The 19,585-nt window shown below is 42.2% G+C and overlaps 1 protein-coding gene across 5 annotated transcripts in view; it reads right to left on the reverse strand.

Annotated features, from left to right (window-relative positions):
* Positions 1–19,585, reverse strand: part of LOC306766280 (mitogen-activated protein kinase kinase kinase kinase 4-like) — a 98,409-nt gene that overhangs the window by 23,027 nt on the left and 55,797 nt on the right. For all 5 annotated transcript variants that reach the window (XM_079253939.1, XM_079253936.1, XM_079253937.1 and 2 more), the window contains exons 4-14: positions 15,544–15,669; positions 11,546–11,656; positions 11,277–11,367; positions 9,800–9,930; positions 9,097–9,151; positions 7,206–7,284; positions 6,922–7,097; positions 6,752–6,824; positions 6,411–6,621; positions 1,954–2,115; positions 1,780–1,866 (exon numbers count right to left, since the gene is read on the reverse strand). In XM_079253939.1, the coding sequence (XP_079110065.1) occupies positions 1,780–1,866; positions 1,954–2,115; positions 6,411–6,621; positions 6,752–6,824; positions 6,922–7,097; positions 7,206–7,284; positions 9,097–9,151; positions 9,800–9,930; positions 11,277–11,367; positions 11,546–11,656; positions 15,544–15,669 (1,302 nt within the window). The remainder of the gene's footprint in view (positions 1–1,779; positions 1,867–1,953; positions 2,116–6,410; positions 6,622–6,751; positions 6,825–6,921; positions 7,098–7,205; positions 7,285–9,096; positions 9,152–9,799; positions 9,931–11,276; positions 11,368–11,545; positions 11,657–15,543; positions 15,670–19,585) is intronic.

Consider the following 19,585-nt stretch of genomic DNA (forward strand, 5'->3'; position numbering starts at 1 on the left):
TCACCACGATTTTGCTGCGTCATCGTGGAAACATCGTAGCGTCGGGATGTCCGGTCGGGAGGTCGTGAGCCATACAGTGTGAGAACACTCACAAGGAAGGATTAATTGCTGCCACGTTCTAACGATGATGCTGCGACCTGCCGATCAAACTTCTGGCATGTCAGGAATTTTCACCGTCGCTCGTACAGTGCGAGTGGTGTTACGTCACGATTCTACGTTCGCACCTGCACAGAAGACACCGGTGGAGATTTAAACAATGGTGGGCAACCCCATCTTCAGATGTGTGCGGTGGACACGGCTGCTAGAAGAGAGATTAGAAGAGCTATGGAGAGAACACGAAAATCTTTTTGATGTTTGATGTCTCCTCAGCCATTCACGTACCCAAATCCTTTTCTTTTTTCTTTTTCGTTTCAGCGCACAAGACAACTGCAACAACTTGCTGCCTGCTCGCCATCTCGTTGTCAGGCACGCTGTGGTTGTCATAGGAACTGGGAACCTTTGTTTTCCGTTGTTCACACTCGAGCACGTCGTGCCGTCACACGCCGACTGACGCCGACAAGTAGTCGTGGTTGTCGATAATCATGGCTGACAGCAGTCGTACAGTATGAGTACACATGTCGTAGGGTCAAATAGAGTACGAGGGACAAACCCGGTCATGCAGTGGGAGCATTTCCCCGACAGTCAGATTTCTAAAATCGCACAGTGTCCGCCCGGCATTAAGCACATTTCTTAGAAAAGCTGATTGTCTTTCTGTATGCATCAAAGTATAATGACTCAAAGAAGATTCATAAGCATCATAGTGTCTTAGTGGGAAGGCTGGAGCTAGAGGACTATCACGTTTTTAAAGTCGGGGGTGTTATAAAGAAAATGCAGGCTTGATATTCACGCCTACGACAGAACAGTTAATTTCTCTACGCTTCATTTTCTAGTTTTTACTTTTTCCTCTTTACAGCTGTGGGAAGTTTGAGTGGAAAACAGTTATTCAAGTTGAATAAATGATCAAATGGATCATGTTCAACACAGGAAAACAAACACCACTGATGCTTCTCAGAAAATGGTTGATTTCCCACCTGTTCCTCGTCTTTGGTCATCGTGACTTCCAGATCTTAGATCGAACACAGGAAGCAGCTCCAGTTGGGAGCTACGGTAAAATGTTACTCCCAACATACCGAAGCAGTCACTTTTTAACTGCTGAACTCTATAAATGATGACTATGAAGGAAACAGAGACCACTGACTCAAACTTTGTGTTGGTCTCAAACAGGAAGTGGTCATATCCTTTAATTATGTGAACCTTTTCTGTGACCCAGCATATCTTCACAAGACCACCTGGAACAGAGACAAGGGGAACCCTTTCTTCCTCTCGGATGACTTGTTTCCTGGTGATGACATCACCATCACTAAGGGCCCTGTAAACATCCAACTTTCCCAACAAACCCTGAGACTACTGATTATCTTTAGACCTTAGCTGTTAACGGCTCCCCTCGGACCTCTTAAAGCTACAACTTAATCCCAAAACTTTTTTCCCAGTTCGCAGAGGAAGGTAAATGGAATCAGGAAAGCTTGTGTAATGGAGGAATAACCATCCATATAATGTAATTTAACAACCTGGAAGTTGTGGAAACTTTGAATAAAACCAGCTGGGACGTAGAAACAAATGGAAACGGCATTCAGGCAGACTGGAAGGCTGAAGGGGGGAAAACTGGGGCCAAGAATTAAAATGACTTGTATTTACTGGAGCAGGGATTAAAAAAATGAAAGGAGGAAGTGACAGACTCACCAGTAGCATGGCCTGTTCGTGGAGGAGTTGCTGTTGCAGGATCTCAAGGTGCCTCTGCTCCTCCTCTAACTGACGGCGAATGTACTCCTATCAGTCAGACGCAGTCATTGGTTAACTTCCCTCAGACATACACCAAACGCTTCCCCATCAGGATCCTCCATCTTCCCAGGTTACCTGCTCTCGGTCTGCCCTCCTCTTCTCCTCCTCGGCCCTCCTGCGCTCTTCCTCCTCTTTGCGGCGTCTCTCCATCTCCTCGATGCGTCTTTTCTCCTCCTGCTCGCGCCGACGCTGCTCGCGCTCCTGCTGCCTCCTCATCTCACGCTCCCGCCGTTGTTGCTGCAGGCGGGTACAGGAGGGGGGGTTATGACTGTCAGCAGCTCGCTGTCCTGCTTCTGATGCTGCTCTGTTATGGGGGCGAGCTACAAAACCAGACGCTGGGTGGTGAGGCTTAGACCCAAGGATCAGCAGCGGCCCTGCATTCATCTCAATTAATGCAACTGTCTCTAAATATCTTTTATTATAATATCACAAAGTGCTTCACAACAATAAAAACATTCATTCATTCATTTTCTGAACCGCTTAATCCAATTCAGGGTCGCGGGGAAGCTGGAGCCTATCCCAGCTGGCTTTGGGCGACAGGCAGGGTACACCCTGGACAGCTCGCCAGTCCATCACAGGGCCACACAGAGAGACGAACAACCACTCACACTCACTCCTATGGGCAAAAAAAAAGAGTAACCACAAGCATGTGTTTGGATGGTGGGAGGAAGCCGGAGTACCCGGAGAGAACCCACGCATACACAGGGAGAACATGCAGACTCCACACAGAAAGGCCACTGACCATACCCCATACCCCAAGGATCGAACCAGTGACCCTCTTGCTGTGAGACCACAGTGCAGCCGTGCAACATTTCACATTTGTGAAAAACAACTTGTTTTGCTGGGCTGATGAGGCAAAGCTGCCCAAAGTGCATCTGTTTTACTTCATGAGCTACACAAATGTTATTGACAACCCTGTTTGCAGAGGACGAAGTTAGATTTAGTTTTACATCTTCCAAACATCACACAGAATTTAAAAGTCTCTTTTTTTAGTTGATTAAAACTTGTCTGTAACAATAAAGCTGACAGAAAAGGAAAACTAGAGTTCATAGCAACTAATTCAGCGGGCTGACCTCTTTGTGAAGCTCAGAACAAACTAACGACTGTTGTGTCTACAGCAGAATATCATGATGGATTTTCATGTTGGTGCAGTTTGCATTTTGTACCACGAAAAACCACTGGATCCCAAAAGAACATTGCAGCATTTTTATAACCCATGGATGCCCAAGTTCAGTCCTGGAGATCTACCATCCTGCAACTTTTAGATGCAAACCTTGTCCAACACGCCTGGATCAAATAAAAGTCTCCTTACCAGGCCTCTGCGGAGCTGCAAGATATGCAGAAGAAGAATTCAACCCTTTGATTCAGGTGTGTTTCAGAAGAGATGCATCTAAAAGTTGCAGAACATTGGCAACCCCTGCTGTAGTTGACATTTATGCCATGTTTGATGAAAAACGTCAAACTTTAATGGCTGCAGTTTGTCAAATAACCAGAATTTTTTAAACATTTTTGATGCTATGTCTGGTTCAGTCAGCTCTTGCCTGCAACTAGTGCAGCGTGGCTCCTTACTGGTACCCAGCAACAGGAGCACATCACTCCAGTTTTAAAGTCCTTGCACTGGTTACCTGTCTGGTTGATTTTAAAATTCTTTTATTTGTTTTTAAATGCCCAACATGGCCTTGCCCCGCAAGCAACCCTGCTCTCAGGCTGGCAGATCACTCCCTGTTGGTAATCCATAAATCTGAGATGAAACTCCTTTTACGTTGTTTATAATTCAGTCACCGCATCTCAGACAGGCTGACTCTCTTTCTGTTTTTAAATCCAATCTAAAGACTTTGTCGGCTTTTAACACCACTTGAGTTGTTGACTTCTTTTCATGTTTTATTTTATCCTGTTTTATTGTGTGTTAATGCTACTAGTAATTTTATTGCTTTTGTAGTACTTTTTTTTTTAAATGAAATGAAAAAGACTTATTATTAACAGCTGATATATACTGATTAATAGTAATAATTAATAATACTGATTAATAGCTTAATTATACTTTATTAATCCCCAAATTTTACTCTTTAGTGTTACAGCACTCCGGTCAACTATGTTGTTTTAAAAGTGATATATAAATAAAGTTGGATTGGATATTATACTATCTATGAATTTGGAATAGTTTTCTAAACAGATTTTGCCAAACTATTTGCATGTCCCTGACAGAAAAAGCGCAGTAGAATCTAGGACATAGGTGTGAAACTTTGGTCCGCGGTGTAATTATATTTGGCCCACGAGGCAATACCATATGACTACTAGAGTTGGCCCGCCGGTAGTATAGTACAGCACATGTACGGGCAAACAGACCCCAGAATGCTCCGGTGGTGGGGTGGTGCATCAATCAGGACAGCACCTTCTCTGTTGGTGGTTGTCATAGCAACCTCAAGATACTGCAGCAGAGATGGCAAAATCAGCCCGGCCCTTCAAAGAGGGAGTGTTTGTAATAAAAAGTGCATGATGAAAATTTGTGCCCAGAAAAAAAACATTTTTAACTGAGAGCCTGAACAGAAAATGAACAAAGTGGGGATTGGGATTTTTTCCACCAATCTGAGGTTTATTGTCATATCTGGAGGATATTTTCAATAAATAAACATATTGGGCCGCGAGTTTGTCCAACTTTATATTTTGGCCTGCTTTATATTTGAGTTCGACACCCCTGATCTAAGACAAGACCTCCTTTTAGTATTTAGGTCTCTCCTTTCTCTCCAAAAATGTAGCGCAGTCCATATTTCTATTCTTCTCTCTGCAGCTCTCCCCCTCTCTCTCTCTGTTTATTTTCCTCTCCTCTGAGGAGGGACAGCAGCCAGGCTCATGCAGACCAACAGAAAATGACTCCAGCTCAAAGAGATAAGGCATAATTACAAAGTGGACTTTCCAATTTGCTCTCTGGGGACACCCATTCATTATTTTTCTACTGCAACCTAAAATTCATCTGGGAATGTATTATTATACATTATCACGCAGCAATCTAACCACTCACCTCCAAGTTGAAAGTCTCTAATCTTATTACACAGATGTAAACGGTTCTGGGCTCTCATGGTTTCATCACTACGCAAACAAGTTAGAGCCAAAAGAAGAGACTCCACTGTGTGATGGATAACTTAAAGATGAAGGGAGAGCTGCTGTCTTTTCACATATGACAGAACTATTTACCTCTAATGTAGTAAGTAGGGAAAACAGTTTGAGATGGATGCTGGTTATTGTTTAAAACGTGACATCATTCAGTCCCAAAGGAAAATGTCTCCTGCTTGTTAAGTAATTCATGAAGCTTTGTGCACGCAACCTTAAGTCTTCTCCTGCAACAGGATTATTTATAGTCATGTTCACACTTTAGTGAAGCTACAGGAAAAGATTCCTTTTTCCTTTTTCTTAAAGTAATAATAATAAGGTATGGATTTGAGCACAATATACATTATATGTTACATAACATTTAGCTTTGAATAAAGCATTTTTACAGCAAAATCTCCATGGAAAAAGTTCCCAAAACTTCATGTTTAAAGCATTTTTATTTTTTACAGGTAGATTTGCTAATTTAATTTCATAAATATTCTCATTTAAAATGTAGAAAATGGATTAAATAAGAGATTAAATGATTTTCTCCATGACAGCGATCATCTGCAGAAGTAACATTATTTGGTAACATTTTTAACTGCATGACTTTTCCATGAAAACATATCTGTAATATTACATTCATTCATTCATTCATTATCCTAACTGCTTAGTCTGATGAAGGGTCGCGGGGAAGCTGGAGTCTATCCCAGCAGTCTTTTTGGGTGAAAGGCGGGGTACACCCTGGACAGCTCGCCAGTCCATCGCAGGGCTGTAATATTACAATACATGTGTATCTTTTATTGATTTCTCCTCATCGGCTGTGCCAGCTAACAGCACGTCTGCAGCAGCTCGACATGCCAAGATAACTTCTTTTTTTTTTCCTAAAGCCATTCCAAGTCTCTTGGCCAACATATATTTCCTTTATTCCGGACAATATATTGAAATTTATTTGACAGTATTGTCAGAATTTTATATAAAAAGGAAAACTAAAACCAAATTAAATCTGCATGAATTTGTCTTTGTTCTGCTATTTGGTGCAACATAACATAGAATTTGATAAATAAAGGCCATCTAAAATACTGATTGTATATGTGGTTTATTTTGAAGTTATTTATAAGTAAAACAGCAGAAGTGATGCCCGGCAACAGACCATGACGGCAGGGTGAAGCTGGCTTCTTGCTTAGATGGACTCCAGCTTCCTCACAACCATGACTTGGAATAAATGGTTGAGAAAATAAATGAATGAATGAGAGCAATAGCTAAATGCATATCGGACATAACAAGAAATAATCTCCATTCATCGTGTCCAAAAACAACAATGTCCCAATTGTTTGGTTAACCTTTCATTTCCTCTGCTAGTTTCAGCCTTGACACAGTTTCATCTCTATTATCGAGATACTTTGATATAATCCTGAGGGGATATGCAGGACACAGTCGCTCACCTCCTCCAGCCGCCTCCTCTGCTCCTTCTGCTGCTCGATACGTTTCTGCCTTTCAGCTAGCAGCTGGCGCTTGTACTCCTCCTGCTCACGTAGCTGCTGCTCCTGAAGGAGCTGCTGGCGGCGCAGAGCCTCCGATCGCTCCTTGTTCTCCTGCTGCAACCGGATGAAGTCGCGACGCAAAGTAGACTCGCCTGGCACGTTGACTATGGAGCTTCACGGAGGAACCAACGAGAGGAGAAAGATGGCGTTTGTGTTAGACAGTTAGCTATTTGCTGCTCTTTTTGACAAAAGCAGAAATCTGGAAATGAAAACATTCAAATAAAATGCAAAACTAGAATAACCTTGGCTCTCCTTCTTGCTCAGATGCCTCTTCCTCCTCTTCTTCACTGCCACTGTATTCATACTCCGTCTCATCTGTACATAGAAAATGATCAAATAAATCCACAGCTCATGTCCAAATCCCGACCGCAGAACTCAAACTGTTCAAGACCAAACTGCAGATAAGCCTCACCTTTCTCGCCTCTCTTCTTCTTGGTTCTGTCAATGTGGTCTTTCAGCTGGATGCGGACCTGCCTCTCGTTGGGCTGGTCCCGGATGAAGGGGTGCTTGAGCAGCTGCTCGGTGGGAGGGCGCTGGGTATAGTTCTTCACCAGGCAGCCCTCAATGAAGCTGAAGAACTTCTTGGACCTGTGGAATGTGACGCGTTCACATGTTCAGACAGGAGTTTGTCTGACAGAAACTCTGAACTGAGATGATAAAGAGCAAATAAAAATGCATAAAAAAAAGTGATCGCACCATTTTTTGGACTTGAGTCGAGGGGGAGGGTTTCTGGGAATGAGGAAGAGGGCTCTCATTGGATGCATGTCACACAGAGCTGTAGCAAAGAGAAAAAGGCAAATGAGTGGTCCGTCTAACAAAAACAATGATTTTTGATTTTGCAAGAATAAAGTTAAAGGGGTGCTATTATGGTATTTTAAGTTTTCTGAGCTTTCTACAGTGTTACAGTGTTGAATCCTCATTAGACATGTGGACGGCACTTTTTTTAATCACCTAAACGCATGTTTGAGTTTGAGTTCCAGCACTCTCTCCGTTCGGTTTCCATGGCAACGAAAAAGGCGTCGTTTAAGAGAGTTTTTTTCTACTTGGAAATCCTTGTGACGTCCCGGGGGATAAGGTTCGGTGATCGGTTACCTTCTACTGGTTAACAAGGGCATGTACAAATACATCAGGCGGGTGGAAAACGTGGGATAAAGTTATTTCCAACGATGGCTGGTGAGTTTACCAAAGAGAGACATCCTGCTGCATTTGTTGCTGTGGGTTGCTGTTTTCCACTTCGTTTTCAGGGTCGGATTCAGGTTCCAACATGTAGGGCTGTATGCTATGTGTTGACATTGTATTTTGTTTTTTTTTTATTGAGTTCATATGAGCCTAATCCTTCTGTTTATGAGACGTTACAATGACGGCGAAAGCAGATGCGGTGCGCGCTCCCGATGTAGTGCAGTGGCGGGAGGCGGGGCTTAAAGCGGAAGAGTCTCAATCCACTCGTTTTGCCCGCAGGCTGATCTGACAGCCTACAGAGAGGGTCGGTCTGAAGTAAATAAAGTGATTTGTGACAATAACTCCATCAATCCCAGCCTTTCTGGGCTCAGAAATAAAAATAAACTAGCCTGAAATGCACATAATAGTTCCACTTTAAGCTTATCGTGGAATCCATGATGTCTACAAACGTGGTTTACGAAAAGAATTTTTGCCTGAAATGATGACGTTTTTCTGAATGCAGAACTCATAACTTGCAGAGGACCCTGAAATTCACACGGCTGTGTGAACTAAAACCAGCAGTCCATTCTTGTCCTCATTAAGTTTCTTTCTAAGGCGTCTGGTATCCACCGAGTTTGTATGTAAACAACACTGCATTATGTTGTTAAGTTGGGGTTGTGCATGAAAAGTCACATGAATATGTTGTTTATTAATCATAATAACCAAATGTGCCTGCACATTTTTGACATTGGTTTAGGACACAGATGTCCAAAGTAGGTCCTCAAGAGCTGCTGTCCTGCAGATTATTGATGTATCCCAGTTCCAACATAACTGGCTTTCATTCGTCAAGTGTGTTGGAGTGGGGATATATGGAAAACCTGCAGGATTGTGGCCCTTGAGGACTGAAGCTAAACACCCCTGGTTCAGGGATGGGCAACTCCAGTCCTCAGTGGCCGCAGTCCTGCAAGTGTTCAGAGTTTCCCTGCTGCAACACAGCTGACGCAAATCAATGGTAATTATCAGACGTGTGCAGTTTGATGCCAAGCTGTGCATCAGTCTGCTAATTGGATCTGATAGGTATCAAGATGTGTTGATGCAGGTAAACTCCCAACACTTGCAGGACTGCGGCCCTCGAGTTGCCCCCCCCCCGTTCTAGTTTTATGAACCAAATTTTGCAGATATTCACAAACTGGCTACATTTGGAGGCATTTTATTTTCTCTGAGTTTGTGCAGAGGTAGGACTAGCTGCCTTTCCTGGAAGTAGGCGACAACTGAAAAATTACAAGGTTACGGTTATTTTTTACCATCTTAACCTAAAAAAATACTACTTTCAACAGTTTGGCTGGCAGCTACATAGAAGTTGTTTTACAATGGACCTTTATTATTTATTTTTTTTAAAAATAAAAATGGAAAACAAGAACCAACTTACGGGGAGCTCCCTCCGCCATCTCTATGGCTGTGATACCACAGGACCACAGGTCGCTCTGAAGAACAGAAGGTAAAGCAAGTCAGTTTGTGTGCAAATCGAAACATCAATGTTATGTTTTGTGGTATGTTTCTTTAGTTTTTTTCCAGTAAATCATTTTTTTTTTTCTTAAATTAGTCAGAAGTTTTTGTTGTGTTGGACTGCTACTGACAATATGGCCATGTGTCTCTCATTTATACCTTTTTTAGTAAGAAAAAAAGCTTTGGATGAAAGCACATTACCTTATTTTGGGTACAGGAAGCCGTTAATGCAGAGGTGGGCCACTCCAGTCCTCAAGAGCCGCCGTGTTAGGAGCTTCCCTGCTGCAACACATTGCAGAGCTTGACCCAAACTTTGCACTGGTCTACTAATTAACTACTGCATTGAGTCAGGTGTGTTGCAGCAGGGAAACTCCTAACACTTGCAGGACTGCGGTTCTCAATGACTGGACTTGCCCACTTCTGCTTTCAAGTTTTAAGGAGTAAATAAAAGGATGGTCTGGCAGCAGTCCTTGTCTTAAAGGTGCTGCACTCAAACAGATATGATTATGGCATTCGTTGTACTGGGCAAAAAGAAACCATTCAATGTAAGACATTTGAGATATTTGCATCACCATACATTGTGTTACAATTCATTCATTCCACAGCTTCAAGCCCACTGTCCTTACTCTGTAGTCGTAAGTTGCATCAGGGTTTTCATCACAAGCAATGACCTCCGGAGCCATCCAATACGGCGTCCCGATGAATGTGTTCCTTCGACCGACCGTCCGGTCCAGCTGAGCACTCACACCGAAGTCCACTGAGGAAAAACACCGTTACGATGGATCAGAAGTGGCTCAAAGCAATTTTCTCTCTATAATTGTGTGCGTGTGCTCTTAAATAACTGTGCTCATGTCTGCAAGTCAGCTATCAGACTGTAATGGTGCTTATTTTATGCGGTATAACTTACTTCTAAAGTCAGTTTCCAACCCTGCATATGAAAACCTGAGAAAACTGATTATAGCAGTTACTTCCTGCTTGAAAGTCTCCTAAAAATCTGAGAAAAGCCACTTAAATTTCATCCCTGAAGCTGTAGAAAAGTTCCAGTGACTTGCTGTGGGACCTGTGGTAATTAAAAGTTCACTCATTCTCCCCACTGCAGCACTTAAATTCGATTTTTTTGTTTAAAAAAAAGAAAAGAAAAAAAAAAAAACTTTTTTTTTTTTCTCCCCCTCAAATAAATAAATATAATCCATTACAAAATTTTTTGTCATTTTTATTGATCCTTTAACTTGTCATCTTGGGCATTATAGCAGCAGAATGATTGTCTGGCTACTGTGTTGTTTTTTTCTAATTGAAATCAAGAAAAATGACGAGCAAAAATAAAAGTTTTATACTTATTTTTGGCTGTTAATCCACAAAAGTTAGCAGTATCAAAGAATTGTGAGAATTGCTATTTAAACCGCATCAGCACCCAAAAACAATCGGAATCAAATCGAATCTGGACAAAAGCATATCGTCACAGCCCTAATAACGTATATATATGTGGTATATATAGAGACATACAGAGAGGCTTTATCTGCTGTTAAGACCCATTTCCATGAACGGGTGCGGGTCTAGAAGGAACGGGTAGAAGGTAGGCTGCGGATACGGTCTGTAAACTGTGATTTCATTGCATTCCCAAAGCAAACCGTAGCCTTACCTAATAGGCAGAATATCAGCCAGATAGCATGATGTCATCGCAGCATGATGTCAGTCAAATCAATCAAATCACGACTTGGAAACAAAGCAGGAGAATCAGTTTGTGTTCGATGTCCACAGAGAGGTGCTTCATGACGCCATTTTTAATGGAGATTTAAGAAGCAAAAGGAAAATGTGTTGCTCTCAACAGGGAGCCATTCCTGCTTTGCATTTTTGCTTTGCATTTTTACCCTCTTTTAATCAATCAAGAAATTGCAGTGTATCAAGCTCCACCCTTTCATGTTGAATTAATTAGATACGTTTGGCACCCCTGCATGGAAAAAGTAGGACCATGTGGGGTCAGATATTAGGGTGTCTGTCCCTGAAAAGAATGCATCCCACCCATCACAAGTCGATGGAAAGGGGTTTTTATGCTAAAGGTGTCTTCAGACCAAGTCTGACACCACCAGTAAAACCAGCTCATACCCAGTTTGACTTCAGCGTTTTCAGTCAGCAGCACATTTTGTCCCTTGATGTCACGGTGGATGACATGATGAGCGTGCAGGTGAGCCAATCCCTGTACAGATTAAAACAGAATGAAACAAAAGCATTATTTAAAGACTTCTTCAGAAATGTTTCACATCTGGATTATTTTTCATCCTTGTCAAAATTCAAACAAAAAACATGTCGAATTGTTTACAGAATGTCAACACGTTTGACCATTATCAGGTAAAAATGCATGAAAAATAACGGACCCTGAGGATCTCCCTGGAGATGTAGGCAATCCAGTCCTCCTTCAGCGAGTTGCCTTTGGTGTTCTTCACCAGATCTGTGATGGAACCAGCACCGCAGAACTCCATCACCAGCTGCAGGAAAGTAGAAGAAATGATCAGAAGAATGCTGCACAAGCTGATGAAGGTGATGGAGGATTCTTCACACCCTCTCCACAACACAGTGAAGAAACAACAAAGTGTGTTCAGTGAGAGGCTTCTTCAGGTACGATGCAAGACTGAAAGATACAGAAGATCATTCCTGCCAGCAGCCATCGGCCTCCGGAACAAGACCTCCTCAGATTAATTATTATTATAAACTACAATATTGAATTTCCCTTTGGGGATTATTAAAGTATTTTTCATTTAATCAATTTCATTTATGGTCATTCTACCAAAAGGTGCTGCAGTACATACAGCTTATTACTGCTGAACTACAAGTGAGATATCTGCCTAGTTGCTCTTTCAAGATATGATCCATCCATGAGCAGGAAATCTGCCAGTGTGTTATGTGGCACGTGACACTTTCAGAGTATCTGGTAACATTAAATGATCTTTGTAGCGCAAAACCAGTGGAAAAATCCTTTCTAACACATTAACACTACGGTGTCGATACAGGAAGCAGCTTGGCTTTTGAGAAATGTGGCCTTTATCTGAATGAGAGGAGCATTACCAAAATCCCTGGAGAAAAACAAAAGCTATTTGCAGCATCTTCCAAAGCTGCTTCCAAAGGGCTGAAGCCAACTGGGAAAGTTTCCTGGTCAAACCGGCCTCTAATGGAGACAGGTCTTACAGCTGATGATGAATTGTTTGATATAATATATAGCTTTAAGAACGACCCAGGAGCAATGCAAAGGATCAGCTGGGTCAGGTTACAAATTCCTTCAAATATAAACAGATTACTAGAAAGTAACTTTAAATGTTAGTGGCGCCCCCTAGAGTCTCGGCACATTGTGCACATAAGCTATCGGTGTGTTCAGACCAAACGTGTTTTGAGCGTCAAGAGCGGCAGGTTTCAATATAAAGTCTATGGGGAGGCGCGGCAAGGGAACATCGAGCTTTCCCGTTTTGTCGCGTTTTGGGCGTCGGTGTTCCGCGCCAAAAATGTACGTTTTTTAAGCTCCACGCGCGGAACGCGTGTCAAAAGTCAGAGATGGACAAAGCTGAACTTTGGCCGCTCGACGCGGGGCGTCAACCAATCAGAGCGATCAGCTCGCAGCTCCTGGAGGATTCCTGTGGTGAACCCAGACACGGGGCTGAGATGCCATTACTCCCTGCAATATTTAGGATAACCATTCCTTGCTAAAAAGCTGAATGTTACGGATTTGGCAATGTAGCAGGATACGTTGCCTAGCAACGCTTTGTTTGGGGGCAGCGGCGGCTTTCTGCATAGTGCGGCTCTTGTTGCATTAACACTGACTAACTGCCCTACGACAACGTCCTCTAGCTTTATTTATTAAATAAAACCATGCCATATCTCTACTGAATCCGCCATCATTCAAACTGATCGGAAGGAAAGCGCCGCCTCCCTCCTCTCTTTTCCGCTGCGTTTGCCGCTCGCTCCAGACACACAAGCGGCAGACGCGGCAGGAGTGTTGGGAGCGTTTTGGGCGTCGGACACCAAAGTGGGAGTTTAGCGACCAGCGTCGAGCGTTCAGCGTTTTGAGCGTTTGACGCTCAAAACGAGTTTGGTCTGAACACACCGTAAGTGCACATTTTCAACAGCTTGTTTAAATATTTTGATTCATATTCTTTAAATCTTCATGAGTTATTAAATTTTCTTTTAGGTTAAATAGTTTTAAATCCATATTAAAATAATTTTTCTGTCATTTCTAAACAGATCTGGATTGTTGTCAAACACTTTGGCTTAATTTTTACAAGATATTGACAATGGAAAGGGTTTTGTCTTTAGTTTGTTTTATTATATATTCTAAAGTATCACTGTGTAACTTTTTAAACTATAAAATATATGTTTCTGATGCATTTGATGGCACAGAAACATTAATAATGCACACTTTTGGAGCTGTTGCATAGCAGTGTCCTGAAACCAATGCTGAATAAAACACATTACAATCACTTTACAGCAGTATTTCACTTTAGGGCATGCTGGGAACTTTGAATATTAACACACTGGACGTTTTGAGCACACTTTGGAGGAAAAAAATAAAAAAGAATAAAAACAATACAAAAGTGAACATCAGACTGACTTTTACTGACTGGACAGATTTCAGAGTAGACAGAGGATTCAAGATGGATGCCAAAGTAGCTAACATTAGGGGACACCACACAGGTACAATGTACCAACGTTCAGTAGTGCTGTTTTACAGGAGAAGACTAGTGGAAAAAAAATGGTAAACTATGATTCAAGTTTTCAGACTTGGCTGCTGACTGTGTTGCTGGCCTACCCTGACCTGCACATAGCAGCTATAGAAAATAGATGGATGGATTATTGACTTTGCATCAAGCTGTAATATGAGAAAATTACAATTTATTATTAGGGTGCCACCCTTGCATGCATCTCGGGGTTTAAGGTTTGAGTAGCAGTAGATATCCATGACTTTCATGTTTCCTGACCTGTTCTGACGACACACAGCAAACACGATATTCTGAAGAGTTGCAAGTGAGAATATGAAGGTTTGCTGCATTTAGTCCACAAATCTACTTTAGATCTTCTAGTTATCTTCCCATGAAGTTTTCAGAAACATAAGCAGGTGAAGCAGAGTAGGAATGAAGCTACACATCCGTTTCACCTCATTTTCTGCAGCATTTAGTGTGAGTGTATGTGCTTGTGAGAATCCCTGTCTTATACTTTTCTGTGTACGAAAACACACAACAAAAAGATTCTTCTACTCTTTCCGATGAGCTGTAAACAAAACAGTTTCCACTGTGTACTTTTGGAGTCATGTCTTGCATCCTGTGCACTCGGGAAACATTCCTCTGCAGTGCCTTCCTTGTTTTTCGGGCTGTGAAGGGCATCTGGAGCAGAGCAGTCTGCACATTTTCCTGAAGGTCTCTGGTGTTCATGCATGAAAACCGCTTGGCTTTAATAGTTTTTGCTGCCCAATTATTTTAAGGGAGAAAAATAAATGGACTCCTGCAGCCGAACCTTCTGAATATGGAAAAGTGTAAACAACAAGAGGAAATGAAGGAATATACTGGAATATACAGTTTTCGTCCTGGAAAATGAAGTTAGAAATGAGACAGTCCGGCTCTACAGACTCTTTTGGGAAAGAGGAATGGTTCTAAGATAAACACTGACAGCTTTTACAGAGTTAAAACCAACACTCCTCAGATGACTGCACTGGTAATGACAGAAATCGTGTTTTTATTACAGCAAACTACACAGAAGAACCCCCCCTCCCTTAATTTGCCACCGCAATGGCCATTACTTTTTAATGACCCTTAAGCTTGTGGTGCATTGTGTCTCACATGTTGACCCCAGAATATATGTCTTCAAAACACACTAAGTGCTTTTCCTCAGGAGACGTTTCTCTTAATGATGTTCTGCACTGACCATCACTTATCATAAAACTGACACGTACAGTCCTTCTCGTGGCATGAAGCAGGAACAGTGGGGGCTGTAAACGGGGTCGTACAAGCAGCTGTAAAAACAAATACAGGGCTGTGAAGAAGATGGAGAGTGAGATGTCTTCTCATGAGGAACAGTGAAGCTGCATACTCGTAAAATTTAACAAAATGAGCAGCTGTAAATGTCTCTCCATGGTTTTATTCCTCGACTTTTGCTTTTTCTGATAAACATAGCTCCAATTATTCTTTTTATTTCCTCTTGACTGTCCTTTATTTATATAAATGTCAAAATTGTTTTTGTTTTTTGTTGGCATTTCAGTTTAATTTATCAGGTGGTGGAAAAACACTCTGATGCTTTAAACAGAGCAAGCTCTAAAGATTAGATGCTCTTTAATGCAAATATCATTTGTACCAGGTTGCCGTTGGGCGTTGCAGTAGTTGCTGTGTAAACTCACCCAGAGCTGATCATCATGGCCTGGTGGACTCTTCTTGATGAAAGCTCCGTAATATGTGGCTATATTTCTGTGGTGGGAGTACTTCTTCAGCATGTTGATTTCCAGCTTAATTTCTTCCTCTTCATCCTGTGAGAGCAAAAAGGAATCCCGTCAAAGTGGAATTGTGGCATTGTCATTTCCTGTAAGACAGCCGGGAAGCAATTACATGAACTAATGGAGTTAAACAACACAAACTAAACAACCGGTTTCCTTCTTGTCAAGCTGGAGACAGAAAATTAACGTCAAAACATTCAAATCTTTACCGTGGACTTTTCCTGATCTAGCCAGGAATCATTTTTGTTGAGCGTTTACTAAAAAATGGGAAGATTTTTTTCTATCTGAATCTATTTATGTGTGAAATTCAAGGCTAAAAGTTCACTGTTAGTCGTTTTCTTTAGTACTGGAAGTCAAGCAGCTTAGTAGAATATGTACAATTTTTCTTGTCTTTTAAGCATTTTCAATAAAAATCCAAACCATTTGGCAACTACTTGGCCCTCTTCCACTTTATTTATTAAGGAGTAGCCACTTGCCTTGTTTTAAGCGTCTGATTTCAGGAACACTTTATATCATACAACAAAAACAAAATGCTTTTTACTCCTCAAAATACCCTGTTTTTCACTTTCTTGACTTTTAGTTTATTAATGAAAGACGAAGCCAAAGAACAAAAACTGTGTCCAGGCAGGTCTAATACATGGTTATTCAGATCCTGTCACACAAACCACCTTCTCCCTCATGACCCTTTCAGGATATTAGAGCACAGACACAACAAGAACCAGCGATTACTTCTCCATCACTGAAGCTGTGCCACATTTCACTTCCCAGCATTTTCCTTCGGTCCAGCTTGATCGGGGTTTACATGACATGACATTTTTCACCGTTAGCACAGCCGGTCGATTATCAGGAGCAGCCGCTTGGGCTCCTGAGCAAACTGCAGTAGCGTGTGTGTCCACAAAGAAAAAGCTCAGAGGAACTGAAAGGCTGCTTGGCTGTGAACACCACAGCTTGAGACCTTTTGGCATCATCCTGTGCTGATGCTGCATCTTTGCAACCCACTCTTCATTTTCTGTTACACTTTATATGAAACGGCACTAAATAACTTCATTATAGCCAACATAGTTTTGCTGCAGCATTTACAGAAATGTCTTTAAAGCAAATGCTTAACCATGTCTGTGTGGAAAAATTTGAATAATCCCTGACTTTAAATGCAGTCCTGTCCTACCCCTCCATCGGAGCTTTTTTAAAAGATGAATTTTCAGCCCCGGGACACTGTTTGGTTTCTGGTTTCTGCCCCTAAATGACACCACCTGCAGTCAACAAGCAGTTTATGATCCTCTGAATTCTTAAATTAGAAAGTCATTCATGCCATCCTCTCTTCGACCTACTTCAGGTCGTTTTGTCTATACAACGATGCTGCAGTTAGCCAAACAACTGCTGCAGTTTGCACAAACTAATCACAAGCAGAGCAAGAACAAGCCATGCTTTGAGGCTATGTGTGCAGAGGGAAAAAAAAGGACACTGTATACTGCAATGTGACTAAAAAAAAAAATTTTTTTAAAGTTACATAAGATTGTTGACAACAAGATTCAAGGTGAAGTAAAATCATAAAAATGGCATTAGGCTGTTACATAAGAGCAGTCTTTTCATAGAGCGGAGATATTAACCATTGGTTTTAATGCAGCCGTAACATAAATGTTTTATCCTACCTCTGAGTAAAGCCTCTATCACAACAGGTTTATTTGTTTAATTTGTCAAAATGGACATTTATTGGTGTTAAAAGTTGAAGATAAAACTTCTCATGGAGCGCTGCAGCTGCAGGCGCAACAACCTCCACGAACATTTTAATCAGCGCCAAAAGTTAAAGGAAGATTTTGTCAAAGTTTAGCATTTAAAAAGAAAAGATGTTTACTATTTTCATGTCTTTTTTTTATGTCTTTAAAGAAATGCATCACCTGCAGCTCAGTTTCATTAATTCAACTGAAGGCTCGGCTTGTACGTGGTGCATGTAGAAGACGCCGTTCTCATGCTGTCAGTTTTGCAGAGTATTAATGCTGATGTGTTCTTGCTTGATTCTGCCACAGACTATTTTTAATAATGTAAGCTGGTAATAGGTTAAGCTGATCTGTGAAGTGTGTTTGCTGCTTCCTGCAGTAAAAAGTTATTCTCACATGGACAGTTCAGCAGCCTGAAGAGCGACGAGTTGCCATAAAAAGCTTTTAAGAAAGCAGCAGGTTTTTGGAGAGTAGTTATGTATTTATGTATGTATGTGTTTATTTTAAGTGCATATCTTGCTGTAAAGCACTTTAGCTGGTTGTTGGCTTTTAAAATGTCCTATATCAATAAAGGTGACAGGCATTATTGTCAGGTTTTATTTATTTACTTGTTTTATATTTGCTTCATTTCAGTGAAGCTTTTTTAAATATTTAAGCAGCAGCTTTGACCTTCATGGTGAGGTCAGTCGGTCAGACAGACAGACAGCCAGTTCCTTGAGTCACCGTCAGTCAGCCGGTCAGTTGGTCTCTGCATCAGAGACCAGGCCGCCAGGTTTTTTACCAGGCAGCTAGCCAAACAATCAGCCAGGAAGCCAGAGAGCTGCAGACCATCAGCGAGCCAGGAGTCCTCCAAGCAGTCATCCAGCAGTTAAGCTGACCGGTCTGTTTGGTCAGTAATGTCCACATTAAACCGGACCGTGTAGATCTTAACAGCATTCGGAAAGATGAAAAGTTATGACATCATTTCCTGCTATGGTCAATGAAGCATCTCATCGCCCCCAAAATGCCAGTGATGTGAGCGTTTTTGGAGCTAGTCAGAATAATCACAGATGGTGCAGCCAAAGCAAAGAAGGGAAAAACAGCAGGAACGTTTTTACACATCACACACCACGAACAGCCGAAGAGAGGAGGTGGAGGAAAGTCACTAACTGTCATGAAAATTAGACGTCAAATCTCAAAGTGGGCCAGATCCCAAAACCAAAAGAAAGAAAAAAAAACCAAAAAACACGGGAGTATCCTGAAACAGGACGCAGTTAACACGACAGGTCGGACTTTCTTATTTAAGTAGATAACGAGTGGATGCAGAAAACCAGTATGTAACTCACAAGTCACCCATGTTCAGTAACTAGTACACAGTAATATAAAGTTAGATGTTCAGTTTAAATAAGTTTTTTCCAAATGTAAGAAGTCTCGTCTGATTTAAGCATAAAAAGCACCCACTGGAGTTTCTTTTCTCATCTTATCAAACTAACTTAAAACAAGAAAATCAACATTTCAATATGTAATCATCCATCCATCCATCTTCTGCCGCTTATCCGGGGTCGGGTCGCGGGGGCAGCAGCCTAAGCAGGGAAGCCCAGACTTCCCTCTCCCCAGCCACATTTGCCAACTCTGCGGGGGGGATCCCGAGGCGTTCCCAGGCCAGCCGAGAGATATAATCCCTCCAGCGTGTCCTGGGTCTTCCCCGGGGTCTCCTCCCAGAGGGACGTGCCTGGAACACCTCACCAGGGAGGCGTCCAGGAGGCATCCTGACCAGATGCCCGAGCCACCTCAACTGGTTCCTCTCGATGCGAAGGAGCAGCGGCTCTACTCTGATCTCCTCCTGGATGACCGAGCTCCTCACCCTATCTCTAAGGGAGAGCCCGGCCACCCTGCGGAGGAAACCCATTTCAGCCACCTGTATACAAGATCTCCTTCTTTCGGTCACGACCCACAGCTCATGACCATAGGTGAGGGTAGGAACGTAGATCGACTGGTAAATCGAGAGCTTCGCCTTCTGGCTCAGCTCCTTCTTCACCACGACAGACCGGCGCAGAGCCCGCATTACTGCAGACGCCGCACCGATCCGTCTGTCGATCTCGCGCTCCATCCTTCCCTCACTCGTGAACAAGACCCCGAGATATTTAAACTCCTCCACTTGAGGCAGGACCTGACTCCCGACCCGGAGAGGGCAATCCACCCTATTCCGGCTGAGGACCATGGTCTCAGATTTTGAGGTGCTGATTCTCATCCCA

Source organism: Telmatherina bonti (assembly GCF_933228915.1).
Source record: "Telmatherina bonti genome assembly, chromosome: 15".
Classification (NCBI taxonomy): Eukaryota; Metazoa; Chordata; class Actinopteri; order Atheriniformes; family Telmatherinidae; genus Telmatherina; species Telmatherina bonti.